The 25,963-nt window shown below is 42.8% G+C and overlaps 1 protein-coding gene and 1 pseudogene across 2 annotated transcripts; both read left to right on the plus strand.

The window, feature by feature from the left end:
- Positions 1-863: 863 nt before the first annotated feature.
- On the plus strand, positions 864-25,963 carry LOC122559493 (SIN3-HDAC complex-associated factor-like). Of its 2 annotated transcripts, none has more exons than XM_043708998.1 (7): positions 864-966; positions 6,261-6,378; positions 14,023-14,180; positions 14,314-14,413; positions 14,929-15,055; positions 17,912-18,062; positions 23,105-25,963. In XM_043708998.1, exons 3-7 carry the CDS (start codon positions 14,053-14,055, stop codon positions 23,265-23,267), a joined length of 669 nt encoding a protein of 222 aa, XP_043564933.1. In that variant the 5' UTR covers positions 864-966; positions 6,261-6,378; positions 14,023-14,052; the 3' UTR covers positions 23,268-25,963. The 2 variants fall into 2 exon arrangements, with proteins under 2 accessions (XP_043564933.1, XP_043564934.1); XM_043708999.1 differs by lacking the exon at positions 864-966 and adding an exon at positions 3,014-3,036.
- LOC122559865 lies at positions 11,523-11,636 on the plus strand (annotated as a pseudogene).

Raw genomic sequence — 25,963 nt, forward strand, 5'->3', positions numbered from 1 at the left:
ACGAAGAGCAAGGAAGTTGGCCTCCTGCTCGGTATTTATCCCTGAAATCCACATCACAAAAGCAGATTAGCTGGTGATTATCACATGACTGTTTATAGCCGCTGGCTGTGTGTGAGAAACTGTCGGCTGTGATTACAATGTTGATAACAGTGTAAACAAAGCACTGCCTGCTCGGAGTTTTGGGGATGAATATTCCCAAATATTACTCTCGTTAATTCCTTTAAAGTTAAAAATCACACACCTCCTACAGCAGTCGAAGTAACGGATAAAACAAAACCTTTGTAATTTGTCGCCAAAAACTCGCAATGAATGTTCAAACGGTGGTGACTTCCCCTCCACTTAGTTTTCAGATTACATTCTGCCTTAGGGTACTAACACACGCATGGGTGGCTGAAGCAGTGGACCAGCCATTGCTGGCAGTTGCATGCGACAGATGGACCTGAGCTGCCCTCTCCTTGCCTTCCGTCTCTCCAGCCAGGACATGGACGGACAGGTATAGTGGGAATCCCTCTAACTCTACCTGAATAAAGTGACAGGACCTAATGCATGTTTCTGCTTTGCTCTGGGCTCTCAAGGGGAGTTGCTCCCAGCGTTTTGCTGCGTCACTCACTCACTCACTCAAACTTGTGCAGACTCACTGAGCGGAGTTTAAAGCGCACACACTCCTTCTTCCTCTTTCCATGTACAGTCCAAACATCCTGTGACGTGTGCAAGGAAAGGGGCGGAGGGAGCGCGTTTCCCGCGTTCCTCTCTTCCCTAATTTGGTGTTGAGACTGACATCATCGCCCTGATGCAAATGAATTTGATTCAAGAAGATTTCAAAAGAAGTCCCAGTGCGCCTGCGCAGGACGTAACTCACAGGCAGCACCGCCCCTTAAAGCGCAAAAAAAAAGCAAAGCAGTGGAGCTTTATCTACATCAACAACGAGGTTGTAAAAAAAGAAAGTGAAGTTCACGCTGCGTGCTGGTGAGTGCATTTTAATGTAACACGTTTGTAAGTAAATGTGATCAGCAATCTCTTGTCTGACGCTACACTGTTCCATTACTAACATGACTGTATTTTATAAGACACAGTTGTAAACTTTTTTGTTCCTTTCTCGCTGATCTTGTGGAACCTCCCGTTCGCAACAATGAGCAGGGAATGGAACGTGGGCGCTCGCCGCGTTCGAATTTAGAACCTTGCCCGGACGGATCAGTTGCTACATGCGACCGCGGGATTCCAAACGTTCTGACATTCTCCTGGAACTTCCCCGGCCCCCTCCGCGAGAAAACTCCAAACTTTTTATTTTGTCCATTTCAACTCAGTATCCGTAACTTAAAAAAGAGGATCACCCCCTCCCTTCCTCCCTGTCCTCAACCATTTCTTTTCAACCTTTCCCCAGTCTGCAGCGTGCCCGCACACACACACACAGACACACAAACCACTGTGGGTGATCGCCTCTGCGACACGAGTTACTTAAATAATCCCGTTGCACGTCTTTTAATATTAACTTGGGCGTGTTGATTTTTTTTTTCTCTCTCCCTCTTGATTCAACGGCTTTTTAATCGCTCGTCCTCAGAACTTTGTGAAATGATTTCTATGTTTGTGGATTTGATTTTATATATCCTGTGCCGATGGCGTCATGCATGTGAACTCTTCGTTCCAAGCAACTCCGCAGGCCGTTTTTCCTTCTGTTCATTTAATGATTTTTGTTTTGAGCTGGGTAAGGGAGACTGGTTGAACAGAGTTAGGAGGATCTGGGGGTGACGGCGGCGATGCGTGGGTTGACCAGCGGACGGAGAGGGGACGAGATGCAGTTTGCTGAGGTCTTTTTGTGTGTGTGTGTGTGTATTGGGGAAGATTGTCTCCCAGTGTTAGGGAGGTGATGCAGCACGTAGGCAGCAACACGCCAGAGTCTGAAAACAAAGAGCAGCGTGGATCGCTCACCCAGTCTATCACACATCTCTCCACTCAGAAATGCGTCTTCCACTTCATTTATGCACCGCTCTGTGCAAAACATGTCACACACCCCACCTTCCCCCCCGCTCAGAAATAGTTAGCAACCTGAGACACTTATTACTCAACGCTGCGATCGGCGCATCTTATCATTTGGGATAGACTTCAAGTGGTAGGAACTGGGTGGAGGGTTGGACCTGTCTCCTTTCTCCTTGGTCCGGTGGTTTGTGGCTCGCAGATTTCCGGTGTTGTGATAAATGACCCTTTTTTTTTGAAAGGAAAGAGAAAGTGTCGGGTTTCGGGCGGGTTTCTTTCTTTGAGAGAGATTGCAGCGTGCCCAGAAAGGCAGCGGAAGCAAGACGACTTCTGCAGGATTAAAACACAAACACACACACACACCAAACAACAAGCAGCGTGCGACCCCACCTCCCAGACACGTCTGAGACAGCGATTGCGATATTGCACTGTTGTGATGCTCCAGTGTCGGATTTTTAAATATATATATATATACATAAGTATACATGCAGAGGCTTCAGAAGTGAGGGCGATACTAATGTAGCATGAAGTTGTAAGTGTAACCGCGGTCTCTGCTGGGCAGTTTTAACCAATCCATTTCCTTTATAGCTTCTGAAAGACAGCAGCCAAAATGATCAGGGAGGCATGGTCAGGTCGGATTTATGTCCTGCTGTAGCTCTCCCACTCTCTCTCTCTCTCTCTCAAACCGTGAGATTAGACCTTCTGAGCAGTGCTTGATGGTTCGAATGGATAAACACACCGAAGGGGCCATCGACCGAAACATTAACTTCCGCCCTCCCTAAGACAATTTGATGAATTTTCCGATGTGTTTTTTTTTTCCCGAGCTACCTTTTTTTTGTTTTGTTTCGGTAGCTGAGTATCTGACGCCCCTTGGCGCATCCCGCATCTTAGGAGGAACCCGGGAGACTGAGAAGGTCCCTACGTGCTTTCAAAAATGATGAAAGATTTCGAAATCGCAGACAAGGGTCGATCCATACCTGAGGTAGTTGACAAAAGAACCACAGGGGCGGTGAGGAATGGATTCAGGCAGCGAGTTATGGACTCGAATACACAGAATGGAAGCAGGTTCATCACTAACTTTTAAAAGGAAATTGGATAAGCACGTAGAGAAAAACAATCAGAGCTTTGGGGCATGTAGAACAAATTTCGGAAACGTTGACGTGACCTGAAAAATTGTTCCTTTGCTCTCTATAATTGTCCATCGACATTGACTCTGGCCCACTGATGCCCAGACCTTAAACATTTCACAATGTCCTGTTCAATTCCCTCCTGGCCCTCACCTTTCCCAACCTGTACTGTCAGATCCCTGCATTGACTGTAATTCTGGCCTTCATTGTACACCCACATCTCTTGCACTTCATTGAAGGCTGAGCCATCAGTTGGCTGTGTAGCTTTCATTGGAAGACATTGCTTCAAAACAACCACTTTTACCGAGCTCTGATTATCAACCTGCTCAAAACTTTCTCGTTAGCACATGAGACTTTCCTGTACTATTTAAATGTAGCTGCTTGTTACCGTGTAAACATGTGAATTTGAGTGAAGGGATGTAGTCAATTTTAAAAAAAATCTCCACAGTGTTCCCCCTCAGGACATATCACAAAGTACAAATGTTATATTTTGGGATGTGATGTGGTGAGACACTTGATAGTTGAGACACGGATAACATAAGGACGAACTGCGGTTACACAGCACTGTATTGTATTAGTTCTGTTACTGTTTGTGTTGGGTTAAGGTGGCTTTGTTTCTTTGAGCTCTCAATGACTCAGAATTCCCTCCCTTTGTATCTGGGTCTGTTGTAGGCTGACTGATGGAGATTGATCTGTGTGATTAATCAATAATTCCCATTGTTGGTGTACCTGCAGCTATCAAAGTGGTAGAAGTTAAACTGGATTAATCTGGTCGTTTTATGTCTATTCTTACCAATAATAAGGAAAAGGAACCTATTGCTGAAGTTGTCATCCAGCGACTATTTTCACATTTACTAGTTGGGTAAGGCTGACAGTATAGGAACATAGAGTTGTACAGCACGGAAACAGAGTGTTTGGTCTAACTTGTCCATGCTGACCAGATATCCTAAACCGATCTTGTCGTATTTGCCTGCACTTGGCCCATATCCCTCTAAATCCTTCCTATTCAGGTACCCATCCAGATGCATTTTAAATGTTGAAATTGTATCCACCTCCACCGCTTCCTCTGGCAGCTCATTCCATGCACACACCACCCTCTGCATGAAAAAGTTCCCCCTCAGGCCCCGTTTAAATCTTTCCCCTCTCACCTTAAACCTATGCCCCCTCCTAGGGAAAAGACCCATGACTATTCACCTATCCATTCATCTCATGATTTTATAAACATCTATAAGGTTCTGATGCCTCCAGCGCTGCAGGGAAAACAGACCCAGCCTATTCAGCCTTTTCCTATAGTTGAAACCCTCCAAACGAGGCAACATCCTTATAAATCTTTTCTGAACCCTTTCAAGTTTCACAATATCTTTCCTGTAGCAGGGAGACCCGAATTGAACTCAGTATTCTAAAAGTGGCTTCACCAATGTCCTATACAGCTGCAAAATGACATCCCAACTCCTACAATCCCAGAAACTCTTTATAGTGAAGGCAAAGATGCCAATTACCTTCTTCACTTTGAGGAAGGGCTCATGCCCGAAACGTCGATTCTCCTGCTCCTTGGATGCCTACTGACCTGCTGCGCTTTTCCAGCAACACATTTTCAGCTCTGATCTCCAGCATCTGCAGTCCTCACTTTCTCCTCCTTCTTCACTACCCCATCTATCTGCGACATCACTTTCAAGGAACGAAAAGGCACTTCAAAGGAACTGCATCCCTCGGTCTCTTTGTTTGGCAACACTCCATTAACTGTATAAGTCTTGCCCTGGTTTGCCTTACCAAAACGCAACAGCTCACATTTATCTAAATTAACTTTCATTTACTACTCCTCAGCCCATTGGCCCATATGATCGAGGTTCCGTTACCCTCTTCACTGCCCACTACAAGACCAATTTTGGTGTCATCTGCAAACTTACTAACCATTGCTCCTATTTTACATCCAAACCATTAATATAAGTGATGAAAAGCGGCAATCCTTGCGGCACGTCGCTGGTCACAGGCCTCCAGTCCAAAAAACAACCCCATCCCTCCTATTTTTAATTGGCTAGCTTCCCCTGGATTCCATGAGATCTAACCTTGCTGACCAGTCTGCCATGAGGAACCTTGTCAGATGCCTCGCTGAAGTCCAGATAGAAAACATCTACTGCTCTTCCTTCATCAATCTTCATTGTCACTTCTTCAAAAAAACTCAAATCAGTGAGAGATGATAATCAGTCCTTGCCTTTCCAAATACATGTAAATCCTAGCCCTCGCAACTTACCCATCACTGACATGCCTGTGTTGGACTCTGTCTGCCATATAGCCTTTCTGTGCTTCTCACCTGTTTCCACCTGAACATCATATTGAACGGTTCCTTTTCCCTCATGTGCCTCAACCCTGTGCTTAAATGTATCACTGCTATTTTATTCCACAAGGCAAGAGGCAGTAAGTTGCACATTCTTGGTGCTCTCTGTCTTTTAAAAAAAAAACTTCCTAAATACTTCTATTTATGTTCCCTTCAGCCAGATCACTTATTAGGCAGGGAAACAGTTTCCCCACCTTAAGTACCATCATAATTTTTAAGACCCCGCTCAGACCAACTCCAGAGGACAAAGTCTGAGCCTGCTCAATCTCTCCTGCAGTTTCTTCAGTGTTTCCAAATCTTTACATTAGTGTAAAGACTAGAGCTGCTCGCATGTAGATTCCTTGTCCAAGAATGGGAGTCTTTAAAGTTTTTAAGTAATCAATTCAAGAATTTGTCAGCAGTCTTGCTATAAAACCAGTCACAGGTCATATCTCTGGCAGACCAGGTATTTGAGGTAGCGGCATGGTGGCTCAGTGGTTAGCATGGCTGCCTCACAGCACCAGGGTCCCAGGATCGAGTCCAGCTTCGGGCGACTGTCTGTGTGGAGTTTGCACATTCTCCCCGTGTCTGCGTGGGTTTCCTCTGGGTGCTTCGGTTTCCTCCCACAATCCAAAGATGTGCAGGTCAGGTTTAGTTGGCCGTTCTAAGTTGCCTGTAGTGTTAGGTGCATTGGTCAGAGGGAAATGGGTCTGGGTGGGTTACTCTTCAGAGAGTTAGTGTGGACTTGTTGTTCCGAAGGACCTGTTTCCACACTGTAGGGAATCTAATCATAAAAGAAAACGCGTGAAACTTAAAATCATTTTCCTATTTATTTTCCTCTGTTTCAGTTTTCTTGGATCTTGGAGCCTTGATTTAAGATACATCCGTCACTGAGGAAATAACTTAAGCAAAGCCGCTCTTGATAATCCTTCAGGACTGTGGCAAACAAGCGAAACAATTTGGGAAGTAAGTATATTGTAGTAAGTCAAACTGATATCCCATATGATGCTTGAGCTTAGGACTGCAAGTGGATTGCAGGTTATCGTTTGAAAATACCTCCTTTTAATACAGTTGGTACTATCTGCTCATAAGACAGGAGAGAACCTGGAAGCGTGGTTCTGGATTAAGAGGAGAGAAAGAGTTACATCTTTAGAGTTGTAATCACAGTCTTGGAAAACAGTTTTGTCTATTGCAGCCTCGATAAACCGTAACTACTACAGAAAAATCAGAAGGGGGGAATTAACCTTTGCAGGCTATGGTATATTGAAGAAAATTAAGAGGGTGTGAAAGGGAAAGCGAAGCAAGTACATTTATTACAGACAGCATGTTAACAGTGGAGGGCAAAAAAAAACAAACTGGAGAAATAAACCTAAAACATTGAATTATAATCAAGGGGTTGATTTCAATTAAACAGGAGGTGATGAGTAAAGGGGACAACGATCTGGACTTCACATGGGTTCAATTCTAACTTAGCATGTAGGAAGTTCAAAAAAGGAGCACATGGAATTAGATTTAGTAATGGGGAAAGATTCAGTGCTGATGAAAAAAGTAAAGGCAGGGGAACATCTCTGCAATAGTGACCATAATATTACACTGTTTAACCTAATCATTAAGGTGGTGATAAGCAAGACAAAAACATTGGAGAAAAGTTGATTTTAAAGCCCTGAGAATAGAACTTGTTAGGGCAATAACATGGGCAACAATACTAGAACATATCGGTAGAGAACAGCAATGGAAAACAGGAGTGTGTTCGGGAGAGTCTGGGAAGAATATATATCAAGTGAGAATATGATGAGGTTCAAAAACAATTGAAATGGCAAAGAGGAGCCACAAAATCAAATGATCAAGGAACATAAAATAGTAAAATAATTTGCAGGTACATGAATAAAGAAAGGAAAGTTAGGATGAGAATGAGGCTACTGAGGCATGTACAGAGGATATTCACAACATCAGTTGTAAAATGCCAAAAATGTTAAACGTTTTGCTTGGAATTTTCCAGGAGCCCGATAATTTGGAAGATGTGACTTAAAAGTTATATAATTGCATTTAAAATAGGAAGATAAATGCGTAAAGCAATCTCAAAAGAAGGTAAAACCTCTAGTCTAAACAGACTGCATCTTTTAAACGGATCTAGAGAAGACACAGCAGAGGAATTATTGCATATGCTTACTAATCGATTCGAAAAAGATGCAGTGGGCTGGTGGAGAGCAAGCCTTGTAACTGTATCTAAGAAGTTGTTCCAAAAACTATGGACCATCAATGGCAGGAGTGGTGATGAAATCCCTACTAAAGGAGAAATTGGAAGATGTCTAGAAACCCAAAGTATAGTAATGAAGAGTTAGCATAGATTTCTAAAGGTAAAATCTTGCTTGTGCAGCTTCGTTGAATTTGAAGTGGTATCGGAGGATCAACAGAGGTAATGCAGTGGATGTAGTTTACCGGGATTTCCTGAAGGCCTTCAATATAAGCCTCAGAATATACAGAGGAATAAGTTCAAAAAATGCAAAGCAGACTGGTAACTATTTGGGTGGAAAGCAAAAAGCAGAGAGAATGAGGAAAGGATTGCTGTCAGAATTGGCAGAAAGTGAGTAGTGGCACGTCAAAAGGATCAGAGCTGGTATCACGCTTGCTCACAATTTCTATGAAGAAATTAAATTTGTGAGGCAAAATTTCTAAACTTGCTGATAACAGCAAATTGGACGGGATAGTTAATACAGCAGTATGGGAAACTGCAACAAATTACAAGAAGATTTAAAATAAACACACTGTATGGGCATTCATTTAAAATGAATTTCAGAACAAATAAAGGTGAGAGATTACAGTTTTGTAAGAAAAATACAGAGATCGCAAGAATGTTCCCTGTAACTTCTGTTCACTGTGCCTGGCTACTTGTTATGCTGTGTGGTCCCTTTTAATGAATACGCGGCTGCAAATGATATTTATGTATCTTAAGGGAGTGTTGCTTGGAAGGGTGCCTGTTTGTTGTCCCTTTAACCCATGTAGCATGGCTTAGATGTTGGGTCACAATATGATGAGCAAATAATAATTTGTAATGAAGTAAAGGAGCACCAGAACCCGGGAGAACAAACACAAATCACTGGCAGCAGTGATGCAGGTTAACAAGACTGGCTTTTAAAAAAAAAGATCAAACTCGTGGGTCTATCCCACGAGAAATAGGCATGTAAAAGGGTGGAAAACTGTAACTGCTATAGAAACATATGTCAGTTATCCATCTGATGCACTGGCTATAGTGGTAAACAGTGGTTGAGTGTCTCTTCTAAATGCCCAAGTTATTAAAACACGTGTCAGTGACAGGGAATGCAGCCTGGGTAGCCTCCAGTACTGTGTAGGGAAGGAAAGGGTTGAAATCACTGACTGAGAATAAAATGCAACCGAATAATGTAGCAGCCCTGTTAAGTAAAGAGTTAAAAATCATACAACATCAGGTTATAGTCCAACAGGTTTATTTGAAAGCACTAGCTTTCAGAGCACTTGTGCATCACCATGACTACCTGATGAAGGTTCAGCGCTCCGAAAGCTAGTGCTTCCAAATAAACCTGTTGGACTATAAACTGGTGCTGTGATTTTTTAACTTTGTACACCCCAATCCAACACTGGCACCTCCAAATCCTGATAAGTAAACATATCACCCATCCTTCTTTCTAATATTGTTAAAGCAGTCTTATGCTTTACTCATGGATAACTTCCGAAAGAAAAGTTGAATTGAAAAGGATGACATTCTTTGATTGTTTCCCTTGGCAGCAGAGTCCAGAACTAATCAGGCATGGGCCTGATTATAACTGTGTAAATGAATGGGTTTTGGATTTGTTAACATCACTTCCATTTGGGACTACACTGGAGTAGTGTACACAACTTCATCTCTGTAGCTGAGCAAAGATCAAATTGTCGGTAACAATGGATTGCTGGATTAAGTCCTGGGATAGAAGCATTGTTTAACAAAAGCAGGTTGAGTAGAATGGTCTATAATGGCAGGAATGTGGAAACATGAGAGATGATTTATTTGAAACTGAAAATTCTGAAAGGGCAGGGGAGGGTAGATGCTGAGAGAATGCTTCCCCTGGCTGGAGAGTCCAGATACCTAGTTTCATGATAAGGTGTTGGTAGATGGAATTGAAATGTGGAGAGATTGCTTTATTCACAGACTTGTGCATATTTGAAATTCTTTATCCAGATGCACTGATCTGCTTCTGCCCCTAGATGGAGCCTGATCAATTAAAACATCAGGTGTATGTAATTTATTTTTAATTTATGTTTGTCATACTTATAAATTTTTTAATGAGTTTTATCTAAAGGATTATTTGACTTAAGAATTTAGGCATTTAGGAATGCATACCATATAAAAATGATGAGTTTTTGAAGTTACTTTGTACTGAAAAATGTTCGAAAATATCTTGCTGTTCAATGCTTCTTCTATGTTTTAGTTATTTTATGTTGCAAGTTATTTCAGCTAGGAATACACAGTGCTGCGTATCGGCAGTACAATATTTCAATCTAGACATTTATTTCAATTCTCGAGCAAGAAATGTCTGAAGTAACCTAATTTCAACTTTAACATTGATTTCTATAGTAGACTGTTATGATTCACTTAACATCATTTCACTTAAAGTTATGATTTTCAGGGATGTAACTATGACTTTAAGTAAGGACTTACCATTTTAAAGATAGAAAAGTCTGGAAATTTTCTGAAGGTCAGACAGCATTGGCGAAGAGTGGATAGTTCAGATCGATGATCTTTCATCAGACTCTGCTGCTATTGAATGAACTTAAATAAACTAACTTTTCACCAAAAGAAGACCCACTGTATATCATTCCCACTTTGTGACTTTGACAAGCACAGCGACGTTGGACAAAAGCAAAACACTGTGGATGCTAGAGATCTGAAATAAAAACAGAAAATGCCAGAGAAACTCGGCAGGTCTGACAGCATCTGTGGAGAGAGAAACCCACAAGTCCGATTTGACTTCAGAGTAGATCATTTGGCCTAATAAATCTGCTGTGAAATTCAATACCATTGTGATTGGTTGTGGTCTCAGCTCCAGTTTTTCTGACTGTACCCCATAAACCTCCCTTGTCTATCTGTCACACTCAGTCTTGAAGAAATTTAAATAACCAGCCTCCACTGCTTTCAGGGGAAGAGATTTCCACATTAATGATCCTTTGAGAGAAAATAATTCACCTTATCTCATCTTTGTATAAAAAGGAGACTTTTTGTTCTTAAACTATGTCCTCTGGTTGTAGATTCACCCACAAAAGGAAAAGTCCTCTAGAAAGCCACCTTTTCCAATCAAAGTGCGTGTTCATGAATCATACCTGAGATTGGCTTATGGCCTTTTAAGTTCAGTGGAGTTACATTACCTGAGCATGTTCTTTTGAATGGGGACACGTATAATTCCAAATTATGCATTGTGTTAAAATTTAGCACTTTGCGATGTCCAGCCCGAGGAGTACTAATTGAATATGACGGTGTGCGCAAAATTAATATACTACAGATGCTGTAAGTCTGGAATAGAAAGAAAACTTGCTGGAAGTGTTCCTCGGGTCAGACATTTCTTTACTGTTCTCTGGATGCAGCCCTCATTGGTAAAGCCAATCCCTCCTGCCCATTCCTAAATTGTCTGAAGGTCAGTGTGAGCTGTTTTGTTTAACTGTGAGGTGAAGTTCAGCTTTAAGAGAGGAAGTAGAGAGATGGTGCAGTAAAATCAGCCTTGAAGCAGTTGGAATGTGGTAGAAGTCCAACTGATTCATTAATGTCTATTGTGTGACTCAAGACCACAGCAGTGTGGTTGGCTCATCAGTGATGTGCCTGGCAAATCTCACAATTGTATCAAACGACATTGACGGAGAATTCCTCCTGAGACATTCAATGTTACGAATGCTATCCATTTAAAGGTCACCCCAGAACTGATTGAGAGCAGACAGTGCTCATTGAGTGTTATGTTTGAGGGCTCATGTGGTGCAGCGGTAGTGTCTCAATGTTAGAGCCTGGGGTTGCAGGTTCAAGTCCTACTTGCTCCAGAGGTATTTAATCGCACATCTGAACAGGTTGATTAAAAAAATTATCAAGAGTTGTGATCTTCATGAAAATAAGAATGAAAAGCCTTTTGGCAAGGTCAAGTATAGTATCTGTTCTGATCAGTTTACTCCCTGACATGTTCCTTGACTAGGGGAAATATATTAAATTTTTTTTATTTCATCAACTTGATGGTGGGGCTATTAAAAGAAAAGAGGATTCTATTTTGGGTGTTTCAGTGGCACAGTAGTAGTGTCCCTTCCTCTGACATATAAGAGCACAGTTCAAGTTCTAACAACTCCAGAGGTATGTCATAACATTTCTGAACATGTTGATTAAAAATTAAATAGAAGCTGGATTTTTATTATATCGTAACTGTATTTTGGGGTGATTTTTAGGTTCACCGGTGGGTAAGGGTTTCTGCATAGGGAAAAGTGGAAACTGGTGTTTGTGCTAAAATATAGATTCGCAGTAAAGCTCTTGTAAATCTCTTGGAAGTGTATAGCTGTCCACCTATGGATATCACTCTGGAAACAGCTAGGCATGGGCAGTTAATCCTGGTCATGGCCAGTGATCTCCAAGGGATCATTGCCCCATTAGCTCCACTGGGTAAAATGGTGCTCTATCCTAGCAATACACAGGAGCCTTAGCAGGGAAGGAGTTTAGTGGCAGCCTACTGGTATTATCATTAGATAGTTAATCCAGAGACCCAGGTAATATTCGGGGGACCAGGATTCAAATCCCACCATGACAGATGGTACTGAATTCCGTATTGTACAGAATACTGAATTTGAATGCAATAAAAATCTGGAATTAAGAGTCCATTATTGGAAAAACCCATCTGGTTTAATAAGGAATCTGCCATCCTTATCTGGTCTAGCCTACAAGCTCAATAGTTAGCACTGCTGCCTCACAGCATCAGGGACTCAGGGTTGATTCCACCCTCGGGCGACTGTCTGTGTGGAGTTTGCACATTCTCCCCGTGTCTGCATAGATTTCCTCTGGATACACTGGTTTTCCTCCCACAGTTCGAATGGATTGCCAATGTTAAATTGCCATTATGTGCAGGATAGGTGCGTTAGTCATGAGAAACATGGGGTTACAGGGATAGGATATGCTGGGTTGGATGCTCTTCAGTGTGGACTTGATGGGCCAAATGGCCTGTTTTCACACTGTAGAGATTCTATGCTATGTGACTCCAGAACTGGGGCAGCACGGTGGCACAGTGGTTAGCACTGCTGCCTCACAGCACCAGAGACCCGGGTTCAATTCCAACCTCAGGCAACTGTCTGTGTGGAGTTTGCACATTCTCCCCGTGTCTGTGTGGGTTTCCTCTGGGTGCTCCGGTTTCCTCCCACAGTCTAAAGATGTGCAGGTCAGGTGAATTGGCCATGCTAAATTACCCGTTGTGTTAGGTGAAGGGTGGGTTGCTGTTTGGAGGGTCAGTGTGGACTTGTTGGGCCGAAGGGTCTGTTTGTACACTGTAAGTAATCTAATCTAAAAAAACCACAGGGAAGTGACTGATTCTTAACAATCCTCTGGGCAATTATGAATGGGCATTATTTGCTGGCTTAGCCAGTGATGTTCACATCCCATGAATGAATAAAATAAAACCATGCTTTCTACTGCCACCTTTTTAAAGGTTAAATGACAAACATTCTAAATAATCTGGTAGGAAATTTATTGGTTTAGCAGTAAAGCTGTTTTGGTAAAAAAGAAATGAGGAAAACAAGATTCTGCATCATAGGCACTTCCTCACGCCTCAGAAATATGGACAATAGTTAAAGACCCGAGGAAGAAATGAAAGGCTTTTGAAGTAATGTGTGCTACAACGACTGTTACAGTGCACAGACCGTAAGACCAATGAAGTGGTAGTTTGAAATTGCAAAAGTAAAAAGAACCCTCAAAATTGACAAAATTTGCCAGGAAAAAAAAGTGTTTAGATCTAATTTCCTCTGGAGGACAGGCAGCAGGAACGGGAGTTGACCAAGGAACACTTGAATGACAGAGGTCAGTGGATGTGAGAGGATGGTTTAAGGCAGACGAGTGTAACATATCATGACAGCAGGTGTCCTGGCTGGAGTAACTGCATTATATTGGTCCCACTGTCCAAACTAAGATACCCTTTCTGAGCCAGAGAAGGCTATTCACCCCCTCCAGTCTGTTCCATTCAATTGGATTCACATTTTGACTCAATTTTACATGCTGCCATGTCATGTTTATCAATGCTCTTACCGAAGGAAAATAAAATAGACCTTGGTTGATGTTCTAAATGTCTCATTCCATATCTACTGCAGTCAATACTAGGGTGAAATCAGGGCAACTGAAGTGAATTAAAGTCCGTTTTCAGATCTTTAATTCAGCAAAACTTTGCAAGCCAGAAGGGAATGGGGCAGTGTTTAACAAACCTGTGGGTTAGTCCTGCAGGTCTGTGGCGGAGTATTGAGCTTCCTAATTTTAAATGTGCGCTTTATCTGGCACTGAAATAAATTGGCGGTTCAGCTGAAACATGCTTTAGTTCCTGGCACTGGTCGCGGTTCTATGTTTCACTCGTAAACAGCTCGACTCTTGCTTTTTAGGGCGTGTATTGTTTTTGAGTCAACCGGAAGATGTTCGGCTTCCACAAGCCTAAGATGTATCGGAGTCTGGATGGCTGTTGCATCTGCCGGGCCAAGTCGTCGAGTTCGCGTTTCACTGACAGCAAACGCTATGAGAAAGACTTCCAGAGCTGCTTTGGGTAAGGAGGGGGGGGGCAGAGAGCATACCTGATTTTCTTTGTGTACAAAGAGAGATTTAAACCATGAAGGAAGTGTGTAACCTTTTCACAGAAGGACCCATTCCCAGTCAGATTTGCTCATGTTCTCTTGCAGGTTAAATGAAGCCCGTTCAGGTGAAATCTGCAATGCCTGTGTGCTGTTGGTGAAACGGTGGAAGAAGCTCCCTGTTGGTTCCAAGAAAAACTGGAATCATGTAAGTAGAGTAACAGGGACAGAGTATCTCTGCTGTGTTATATTCTGAGTGTCCATCGACACCTGTACACGTTTTTAACTGGACCCCTTTGAGGTGTGTGTGTGTGTGTGTGTGTGTGTGTGTGTCAGACATCCAGAACCCGCTGACGAACTAATGTCCTTTCTTGGCATTCAAAAATAATAGTGCCCTATTTGAGCAACGTAAGCAGTGGAGGCCTTAGGAGAAAGAGAGATCATTTGTAATAAGCAGTATCAAATCAAGTGCAGGCTGCAATTAAAGTTTTCAAATCATTTCCACCAAGAATGTACTATGGAGTCGTGTGAAGATGTGAAATAACGATATGTCAGGTATGAACTCATTCAGGAATGAACTTATCCAATATTTCATACTGTTGCAAAGGTGAAACGTCCAATTTGCTTTACTGCCAGTTTAAATGGTTTCCGGGTATTGGGGGCGAGTATTTCTCAACCGTATCGGTGGCTGTAACTATGTACATGGATTACTGTGTCCCACAGGTGGTTGACGTTCGAGCAGGACCAAGTTTGAAGACAGCATTGAAGCCCAAAAAGGCAAAATCTCTCACCGGGAGCAGAATCAAAGCCAGTCAAATAGGCAAGATTCAAAAAGAGCTCAAACGGCAGAGTAAGTACATCTTATGATACTTTTGTTTGGTTCTCAGGCGCAATCAGTCAGCGTTTCCGACTGACAATGCAGTTTGTAGATAGCCTGGTACAACATATGTCAACTTGCCTGTGATCTCAATACCTTCGCCTGCATCTGTCTGATGATAAAAGTATCTCAGCCCACTGTCAGTTTTACTCAACTGATGTCCTTGATCCAGCCACCTTTAGCTGCTTCATGAATGGTCTTCCCCCATCATCCTAACAATAGAGGTGGGATGTTGACTGATGATTTTGCAGTCTTCTTCACAGACTTGGCGGCTGACCCACCGAAGTCAGGTAATGATCATCACTTCTCAACTGATGCTTCACCAAGTCCCCTGACATTAATATCCCTGGTGGGGTTGGGGCTGGGGCTGGTTTGCCACCATTGGCCAGAAGATTAACTAGTTATGGTTACAGTGTGGATGGGGAGACAGCCTAGGTATTCCATGATTCTAATTCACCTCCTCTCCACTTTATGCTTCTTCACTATTTACAGGACTGGAGATGGATATGTGATAGAATCTACCACATGTTGGATGGGTGCATTTGAGTACACAAGGCAAGAGAGAGTAGCTTACTTGTCCCAGTCACTGGACTCCGTTTCTAGCTTTGAAGCACTGTAACTGCAGTTTGCTTGATGCATTTCAGCATCTCACCAACTTTATTTCCACAGCAATCTCTGTCCCTGAGAAGGACAACAGCCATGTGGATGGGGGACCATCACCTTCCCTTCAAATCAGGCATCATCTTGGCCACATCCTGCCTGGTCATTCAATCCTTGGGCATGATAAAAGTACTTTGGCCACCAAACGGTAGTGGCTAAAGGCAAAGATCCCTTCTGTGGCCCTCTTAATATGGACAATAACACAAGACAGCAGCAAAAGACTTAAACAGCATAGGAAGAGCCATTTGCAGTTGTTAGCAGTTTTAAATTGAACTTGGATTCAATGTCCAAATCTCAGCAATTATAGAAATGAAATATATGGCTGGTGTAGAGGGGAGGGGACAGTGTTGTTTTTCAAAAGTCATTGTTGTCTGCGCCAGTTGATAATGGTTGGTTAGTTCCATGCTATAACATTATGATATGGTGTGTACACCGACATCCTCGTCAAATAAAGCCACCAATAGCTACATCCCTAAAACAATCCAGGGACAAATATTGTGTTATTATTACAGTTATTGTTAAGGCTTCTGTTCAATGTGCACACTGAAGGTAGTGCCCCCATTGAATGTGATGTACGTAATTGTTCACTGTGGGATAATGTAACTTGTGAAAAGTGCAAGGCAAGATTACCTTTTGACCTTGCTGGCTGAAACGCATTCTGGGGAGAAAAATATCTTTAAATTGAGTTGGTGGATGCACGTCATCAATGTTGAATAGCCCCTTACAGAAATATATGCAATGAGAGATAAGTTGCGTTGAGTCTTAGAGCAGAGGTGCATTGCATTGTTTTATCTAGAATACCAGTGGGGTTGACAAGGTTTGACAAATGGAGTGCCTAGGGATCAATACTCAGATCTCAAGTACTCACAATCTCTATCAATGACTTGGACAATGGGACCAAATGTGTGGTAGCTAAATTGACTGATAACACGAGCTGATTAAGTTGTGAAGAGGACATGAGAAATCTGCAAAGGGACATAGATAAGTGGGTGGACCTATAAATTTGGCAGATGGATAATATAAGTAGCTATGAACTTGTCCACTTTGGCAGGAAGGATGGTCTAAATGGTGAGGGCTGTCAGTTACATGCAAGGGCTGGAATTCCTGGGAATATTCTCCTTCGAACAGAGAATATTATTGGCAAGATTTATTAGAGGCGCGCAGCATTGAGGGGTTTTGATGGAGTAAGTCAGGAGAAACTGTTGCTACTCCGGGAAATGAATTTAAAGCAATTAACAATTGAAGCAGAGGAAAGATGAGAATATATTTTTATATAGCAAGTTGTTGTGATTTGAAATGCACTGTCTGAATGGATGGAAGAAGGTTATCCATTACCTTTCAAAGGATGAATTGGATATGTATTTGAAAAGAAAATATTTACTCGGCTATCGGGAAAGAACAGGGGAATGGGGCTAATTGGACAGATACTGAAAATGTTCAGCTCTGATCTCCAGCATCTGCAGCCCTCACTTTCTCCCCTAATTGGACAGATATCCTATTACAAGAGCTGGCGTGATTTGTTGCACTATGATTCGAGGAAACAGTTTCACTGCAGTTCATTTGTACCAGTGCACTGAATACAAGGAATGAGGAACAACACAGTATCAGATCCTGAAGGCTATCTGGATTTGAGTGAAGATTCTGTTCTTGTGTAACCCATGCTTCTCTGTGTTAGTTGCAATAGCTGCCTGCAGAATTAAAAGCAGAAAATGCTGGAAATACTCGGTAGGTCTGGCAGTGTCTGTGGGTAGAAGTACAGAGATGACAGAATTTTCAAATTGATGATCTGCTTCAACATTTTCTGTCTTGATATCAAATCTGCAGCTCCTGCAGGATTTTGCTGCTGTGTATTTGAAGAGAAGATTTTTTTTCTCAAAATTGAGGGGAGGGGAGAGGCAGAATTAAAAGCAAACAGGGTGAAGTGGGTGTGGCCAGTGCTAGGTGTTTCCTCAGTGAGGGTATTAAGGGTGATGAAACCATGCAGGGTAAGTGGAGTTAGGTCACAGACCACCTCCCATTTAACTAGCTTGCAGAATAGTTCCTATATTCCTACAGATTTATGAGTATGAGTAAGTGGGACAGATTGGAATGTGGTGCCAATTCTATGTTAAATTATGCTCATAATGATCTTGGTGACCTTTGACCTAATTTTCTTTTGTTTAAATACAGACTCTGATGCGCACAGTACAACATCCAGTATGTCTCCTGCACAATCACCCTGCTACAGTAATCACTCAGACGAGGGCTCTGATGCAGAGATGGCTTCCGGGTCAAATAGGGTGCCTGTCTTCTCCTTCCTAGACCTCACTTACTGGAAAAGGTAGAGTGTGCACGTTTTGTCCATTTTCCACGCTGCGTCCATCAGACGGCAAAACAGAATTGTATTGAGCAAGATGTACTGAGAAGATAACCTGAGAGCGTTTGAGTGTTAGCAGTGGCCAGAACACTGAAGATCTCCCTGCTGTTTTAAATGTTGTCATTGGATTTTTTCTTATATCTACATATGATGGTAGGCTAGGCCTCAGTTTAAAAGCTCGCATGAAAACAGACACTTACAACAATGTGTCCTTGAACATGAATCGCAAAAAGTGAGGATGTTGGTAAAAGTGGGTAATTAAGAAGAGAAATAGAATAGTGTTTATGAGAAGGGTATGGCATGTAAAAGTAGGGAGGTTTTGTTACAGTTGTTCAGGGCATTGATGCAACCACATCTGGTCCAGTGTGTATTTACATTTCAAGCCATATTTAAAGGTGAATGTAAATACATTGAAAGTAGTTCAGAGAAGATTTACTTGACTAATATCGGGGCTGGGCTGGCTGTCCTATGAGGAAAGGTTGAGCAGATTCAGCTTGCATCCACGTTAGGAGTTTCAAAGTAAGGAGTGATTCAGATTGAAATATAGGAGATCCTCAGATTTTGACAGGGTCAATCTGGAAAGGATGTATTCTTTTGTTGGGCAAGCTCAAGCCAGGGACGAGAAGGAGTGAGCCATTTCAGACTGGGATGAGAATTTATTTTTCCTCACAAGATTGTGAGCTTATAGAATTCGCTTCCTCAATAAATGCGTTAGAGGCAGAATCTGTGATCTCTTTTAAAACCGAGGAAGGCTCCTGATCAGGAAAAAGTGGGAATCTGGAGTAATCAGCCATAACCATGGCAAATGGCAGAGCAAGTTGGAGGGGCTACACCTGATCCTAATTTGCATGTATATTTTTGGAGTGCAGGTTCATAGCTCCTTGAAAGTGGAGTCGCAGGTAGATAGGTTAGTGAAGAATGCGTTTGGTATGCTTTCCTTTATTGGTCAGAGTATTGAGTACAGGAGTTGGGAGGTCATGTTGCGGCTGTACAGGACATTGGTTAGGTCACTGTTGGAATATTGCATGCAATTCTGGGAAAGATATAAAAGAGACCTAAGGGGCAACGTTTTCACTCAGAGGGTGGTACGTGTATGGAATGAGCTGCCAGAAGATGTGTGGAGGCTGGTACAATTGCAACATTTAAGAGGCATTTGGATGGGTATATGAATAGGAAGGGTTTGGAGGGATATGGGCCGGGTACTGGCAGGTGGGACTAGATTGGTTTGGGATATCTGGTCAGCATGGACGGTTTGGACTGATGCGTCTGTTTCCATGCTGTACATCTCTATGACTCTATAAGTCTGTTCTTCTTACTCTGCAATGGTCTTATCCTGAGACAATATCTCCACATTGTAGACTGTTTGACTAGAGCAGTGTAGCTTCTCAGTGTCTACCCTGGCGAGCCCTTGCAGAATTTTTTTTATATTTCAATGCAATCATCTCTCAGTCCTTGAAACTCAAGAAGGGAGACCTTTCTACTCAATACTATCCTCATTGGACAACATCCCAGGAATGACATTTGCTGCCCATCATCTAAGATAAGTGCATCCATTCCTCAGGTACAGACTCTAAAACTGTACATTGTCCTCCAGCCATGGTCTCTGAAATTGTCGTAGTTTGTCCATAATGTTGCAGTGCAGTGTCTTATAGTAAAGCCTTTTGCTCTCCCAATTGCTAGCTGCACCTACATGCTAACTCCTATTGTCAGCAATCTTGGCCACACAAAGAGACTGAATGTAGAGTCATAGAGATGTACAGCATGGAAACAGAATCTTCAGTCCAGCCCATCCATGCCGACTAGATATCCCAACCCAATCTAGTCAATGTGAGTCATTCACCTCAATTGAGGACAGTTGAGGCCACAGCACTGATCATTACAACACCACTGCTAATAACAACATGCCATCCAGAAATGTATCAATTTATTCTTGATCTGCTTTAAATCTTTTAACAATTCATTCATTGATAGTAATGTATTAACCTTTTAACCTCTGTGCAAAAACACCTTCTTGCCATGTTTTGATAATCTAATATGCTTAGTCTACTGATTTATCTATCCTGCTAGTTAAATACTCCCAAAACCAACCCAGTAAATTTGTCAAACATGATTTCATTTTCCTAAAGTATTATTGAGTAACTACATTACCGTTTTCTAAGTGTAGCTGCCACTTCCTTAACAATGCAATCTAGCATTTACCTGACATCAGGCTAAGTTTCTTGTTGTTCCCTGTTTTCTATCCCTTTCCCATCCTCAGGGTTCTGATTACAGATTACATTACAGTGTGGAAACAGGCCCTTCGGCCCAACAAGTCCACACCGACCCGCTGAAGCGCAACCCACCCATACCCCTACATTTACCCCTTACCTAACACTACGGGCAATTTAGCATGGCCAATTCACCTAACCTGCACATCTTTGGACTGTGGGAGGAAACCGGAGCACCCGGAGGAAACCCACGCAGACACGGGGAGAACGTGCAAACTCCACACAGTCAGTCGCCTGAGGCGGGAATTGAACCCGGGTCTCTGGCGCTGTGAGGCAGCAGTGCTAACCACTGTGCCACCGTTCTGTCCAGCACAAAGCCAAATTTGAAAGAGCACAGCCAGTGTATCCACAATCTGCAGTCACTTCTTTTCAAATCCCAGGGATAGGTCACCAGTTTCACCGGATGTGTTGGCTTTTAGTTCCATTAACCTCTCTAGTACTTTTTTCTTTACTAATATTCAATGCTTTAACTTCCTTTCCATGATAAGGCACCTTGATTACACAGCGTTTCTGTTATTTTGTTTTTAATGGCTTTAATTGTCAAATGCAGAAACAAAATATTTAACAGCTCTGCCATTTCCTTATTCCTCGTCATACCTCCTGGTTCCGCCTTAACTTTTATCAATATTTGCCATTGCATATTGATCCTTATATTTGTTAATATAATGTTTCAACCTACCTTAGCTAACTCAGCTGTCATACCAACGTAATTGACTTTATTTAAATTTAAGGACCCAGTTTTGTACCCCGTTGCAGCACACTCAAACTTCAAATGAAATATCATATTATGATCACTGTTCCTCAGGGATTCTCAGATGAGATCTCTAGTTAGGTTTGAGAAAATGATAATGATTGGACTTCTTTCCTAAACTGCTGAAGTCCTGGATGAACTGAAATTACTTGCAATTAAATATTGGAAGGATAAAGATCATTGCTAACACCTTTGACACAAACTCTATTGACTCATCATCAATTTAATTCCCTTCCTCAGCCATTGAATAGATGATTCACAGCTTCAGCGTGCAGTTTGACCTAAGGATTCTGATTTCTCCATCACCAAACCTTCCTACTTTCCCATCTGTAAAATTCCCCCCTCTTCACCTCTGCCTCATTCCTATCTCCTCACTGCTCTCCCATATTCTATTCTACGTTAATTTGAGTTCATCCAAAATTCTCTCTGTATCAGAACTCAAACTAACTCCCATTTGCTCATCACTTTCCATATTTGCTGGCTAGACCAGTCTTCATTGTCCATCGTCTCTAGTTGCCCAAAGGCAGTTAAGAGTCAACCACGTGGTCTGGAGTCACATGTAGACCAGACCAGGTAAGGAAAGAAGATTTCCTTCCCTCGAGGGCATTTATGCACCTGTTGGGTTTTTACAATGTTCGATAGTGATTGCGGTTAAGCCAACTTTTTATTTCAGATCTTTTTAAATCGAATTCAGATTTCACCAATTGTCATCTTGGGATTTGAACCCACATCCCCAGAACATTTAACAGAGGTTCCAGATCACAAGTTCATTGACATTATCATTCACAATGGACGACCAACTTTCTCATCCTCCTGTTCAAAGTTTTCAAGAGCTGGCCCCTCCATGTTGATTCTTGACCTTCTGAGAACTCTGCATTTCTCCAAATTGGGCCCTTCATCATGACTTCCTTTCTCACACCATTGGTGCCTATATTTGCAACCAGCTAGGACCTGAACTCTGGAATTCCCTTTCTAAAGCTCTCCAGCTTCCCTCCTTTTAAAATGCTCCATGAACCCTTCTTCGAGCCAAGTCTTTGGTCTCTGTGTGACTCGCAGTTTTCTCCTTTGATGACATTCCTGTGAAGGGACTTGAGATGTTGTTTGGTGTTAAAGTGTTCTTGAGAAGAATTTCCCAATGTAAAGTTTGTTAGAAATCTCTCTTCTTGAACCTGAGAGAATGAGTGTGTTTTGTAGGGAAGTCGGAAGTATGGAGGCACAGCTCATGGGACATAGAGTCAGAGTCATACAGCACAGAAACAGACCCTTTGGTCCGTCTTGTCCATGCCAACCAAGTTTCCAAACTAAGCTAGGCCTACTTGCCTGCATTTGGCCCATATTCCTTTAAACCGTTCCTATTCATGTACCTATCCAAATGTCGTAACTGTACCTGCATGCACCACATCTTTTGGCAGTTCTTTCCACATAAGAACCACCCTCTACCTTAAAAAATTGCCCCTCAGGTCCCTTTTATATCTTTCTCCTCTCACTTTAAAAATGTGCCTTCTGGTTTTGAACTCCCCTACTCACGGGCAAAGACCTTTGCTATTCACCTTACCTATTCACCTCCTGATTTTATAAACCTTTATAAGGTCACCCTTCAGCCTCCTACACTCCAGTGAGAAAAGTCCCAGCCTCTTCCTATAACTCAAACTGTCCATTCCCGGCAACATCCTGGTAAATCTTTCCTGAGCCCTCTCCAAATTAATAACATCCTTCCTATAGCACGGTGACCAGAACTGTACACAGTACTCCAAAAGTGGCCTCACCAATATCCTGTGCAAACGCAGCATGATATCCCATCTCTTGAAGAAAATTTACATGACTTTTCCAGTCAGACCCTGTTTTGGCCAGCTGCACACGCATTAATGGTGACCTCGGTTGCAGTTTTCATCTTGCATCTTCACATTGTGAGCTTGGGGTAGGCTTGACAGGCCAGCTTGTTCTTTGCCCTCTTTCTAAAACCTTTCCCCCTTCTTGTTGTTCTACAGGCAGAAGGTGTGCTGCGGAATCATCTACAAGGGTCGGTTTGGGGAGGTGTTAATCGACCCTCAGCTCTTCAAGCCCTGCTGTGCTAATAAAAAACGAGTGGTCCAAGCCCCAGAGCAACAGGTGGCTCAGTCTCCATCCACCCCCAAGGATGATGAATGGTGAACTGGCTCATTCAGAAAAGAGAGAGAGAGGGAGAGGTAGACTGAGTGGGGCAAAACACATTGAAAAGAATGTGTTGCCTGAGGGATGAACTGAACAGAGGGGGGGGAAGAAACATGCCCAAAAGGCGCAAACTGCGATTACTTTGCAAATGAACTGACCTTCTCAAAAGACTGACTATTTGCATTTTTATTGTTCCCCAGGGTCAGTTGGTTTGACTTGTACATAAGAACAGACTGTAAATGTTGTAATATTTCATGAGCTGCACGCATATTAAGTGGAGTGGAGCGCAGCAGTAAAGCGCTTTTATTTAGGGTTTATCTCATGCGGTTATCGGTGGACTTCTCTTTGCCCATGCGGTGAGTAAAATTGGGAAGAGTTTAGTGAGGGTTGTAATATAAGATGTGACTAGCTCCTTTGTGTTTAGAGCGAATTGGCTGTGTTGACTGTCTGTCTGTCTGTGAGCTGGCTGGCCTCCCCTTTTGTGTTCTGTCCCAGTGTGAGCTATGCCCACTGAGATACACTGGCAAAGCAAGGGCCCAGGACATGATCCATTATATCCCTGTTGAGTTGTGGCCATGACTGTTAGCTTCCAATTATCCCTTGGGGCAGAACAGGAAAGAATGGGGTCAGAGGGTGATGCGGTTCCTAGTTGTAACATTCCCCAGCCCCTTCCCAGTCCACAGAGCTTGCCTACCCCTTGTGGGTGAAGCTGGGTAGTTTAATGGGGTGTGGAGAAGCCAATGGGGCTCAGTTATCAGAGTGGCGAACATTGTACGAACAGATGAGCAACGTTTTGAATAATTAGTCTAGCACTTTCTCAAGTGATAGAATGCAGCAAAGCAGAACCAGAAAAAAAGACTTGTGGTTTGTTCAGAGTATGTAGAGTGGCCAACCCATGTCAACGATAGTGGATGGACTGTCTCTTGTTGCCCGTTTTGGTGTATGCCATTAAGAAGGTTTCACCTTGCTGCAGCCTGGCAGGCAGATCACCCAGCGACTTCAAAGGTTCATGGGTTAGACCCACTTCCCACAACATTGCCATCCCCTTCCTCTCGGTATTGGAAGGTGAATCCTTGGCCGCAATGGCAAATCTGGGAAGGGGGTGGAGTGATGCAAATATGCCTCGGTCTTTCCTTGCCTGCTATTGAAACAGGTCTTGTTTGCTCTGGTTTATCTGTTGAGCGCTGAGACAGCTTCCAAAAATGCAAAAGCAGTAAAATATCTATTGCCGTCATATTAAGTCTTCCACTTTGCTTTGAATGCGAGCATTGGCCATTTGTTACGATTGGCTATTGTTCTAGCGTAGTCGACAAATGTTTAATCTCCACTTCCCTTCCCTCACTGCTGTTTGGCTTTGTCTGAAGGGACAGTGCCATTGTAACCAGTCCTATCATCACTTGGTTAATCCTCTTGTGTGGGAGCAGGCAGGACAGTGAGTGCAGGAGTAGCTTGGTCCTCTGCAGTACCCAACCAGCCACCCAGCAGGTTGGCTTTGGATCGCAGTTGTGGGAGGATCATTCTTTTCTTTGTAACTGGACCATGGGCTCAACCTTGGCAGAAGGACCACTGAAGTTAGGGCTGGCAAGCGGGAGAAAACCTCACCTGAAAGACATTCCAATTCTCCCCCCTCGCCAACACCACTCCGAGGCCAGCTGCAGATGTCCAAATTGACCAGATGAAGCCCTGCCCTCCAATGGAAGTGTCTCCCTTCTAACCCGGCGCTGAACAAACAGCTTTGTCAGCTTGTTTGGTTCTGTCTAATACAGCAAATGTAAGCTAACGCTAAGAAAGCAAGTGCCCTGTTATAGACGGCTCAATACTAATGAGGGTTCCCAAACACAAAGCTACCAGATGTAACGCAAATGATAGTCAACGACAACTAATTCTGTGGAAAGGTTTGGGCTGGGGAAGTGGTGGAAGGTGCAGTTAGTGATTGGATTACCCTTACTAAAAGAACTGGAATAGGTACAGTGAGCTGAACAACCACGTACTGGGCAACATGACCTTCAGACTATCAACTTCTCTGCAATTTGTGCAATGGGGAACAAGCACCCAAGCTCATTCGGCCACCAGTTGTCAAGGCAGCAGTAATGATAACAGACAGCTTTCAGGGAGTTGAAAATGTACAGAAATTTATCTTACGCCATCCAAACTGTGCCGCTCTGAGGAGTGGGTGGGGAAGGTGAGAAGGAGGCTCCACCTCAGCATCTGCCTTTTCTGTTTGCATGTTTCCCACTCTGCGTCCTTTCAGTAGACTTGACAGGGTTTGATCGCTGTTCCCTGCGGTTCCTGTCGAGGTGGGGTTTGCTATTGATCTGCCTGCATACATCCCTTGGGAAAGGGATGCATGAGATCACAATGGCCACTTCACCCCCATCCCTTGTGTTCAAGTGAAACTCAGTCCCTGCTTGTACAGTTTGTGACTGAATGTAAGTTTGAAATCTGGTTTGCAATTCACTCCCCCTGTCATTCTATTTATTATTATTTATTTTTCTTCCTTGCAACAAAGACAAAACACCACTGTCTCCTTTCACTTCTTGAACTAGTTTAGTGCAGCAAGATGTATTTTAGTGATGCACTTTGTAATGTATTAGAGATCTATGGAGCCAGTTTTGTACTTTTTTTATACTGTTGATATTCTTCTACTCAAAATTTTTTTATTAGTCTTGAAATAAAGTAGACTGCTTTATAAAGAA

This window comes from Chiloscyllium plagiosum, chromosome 19 (assembly GCF_004010195.1).
Source record: "Chiloscyllium plagiosum isolate BGI_BamShark_2017 chromosome 19, ASM401019v2, whole genome shotgun sequence".
In the NCBI taxonomy this organism is placed as follows: Eukaryota; Metazoa; Chordata; class Chondrichthyes; order Orectolobiformes; family Hemiscylliidae; genus Chiloscyllium; species Chiloscyllium plagiosum.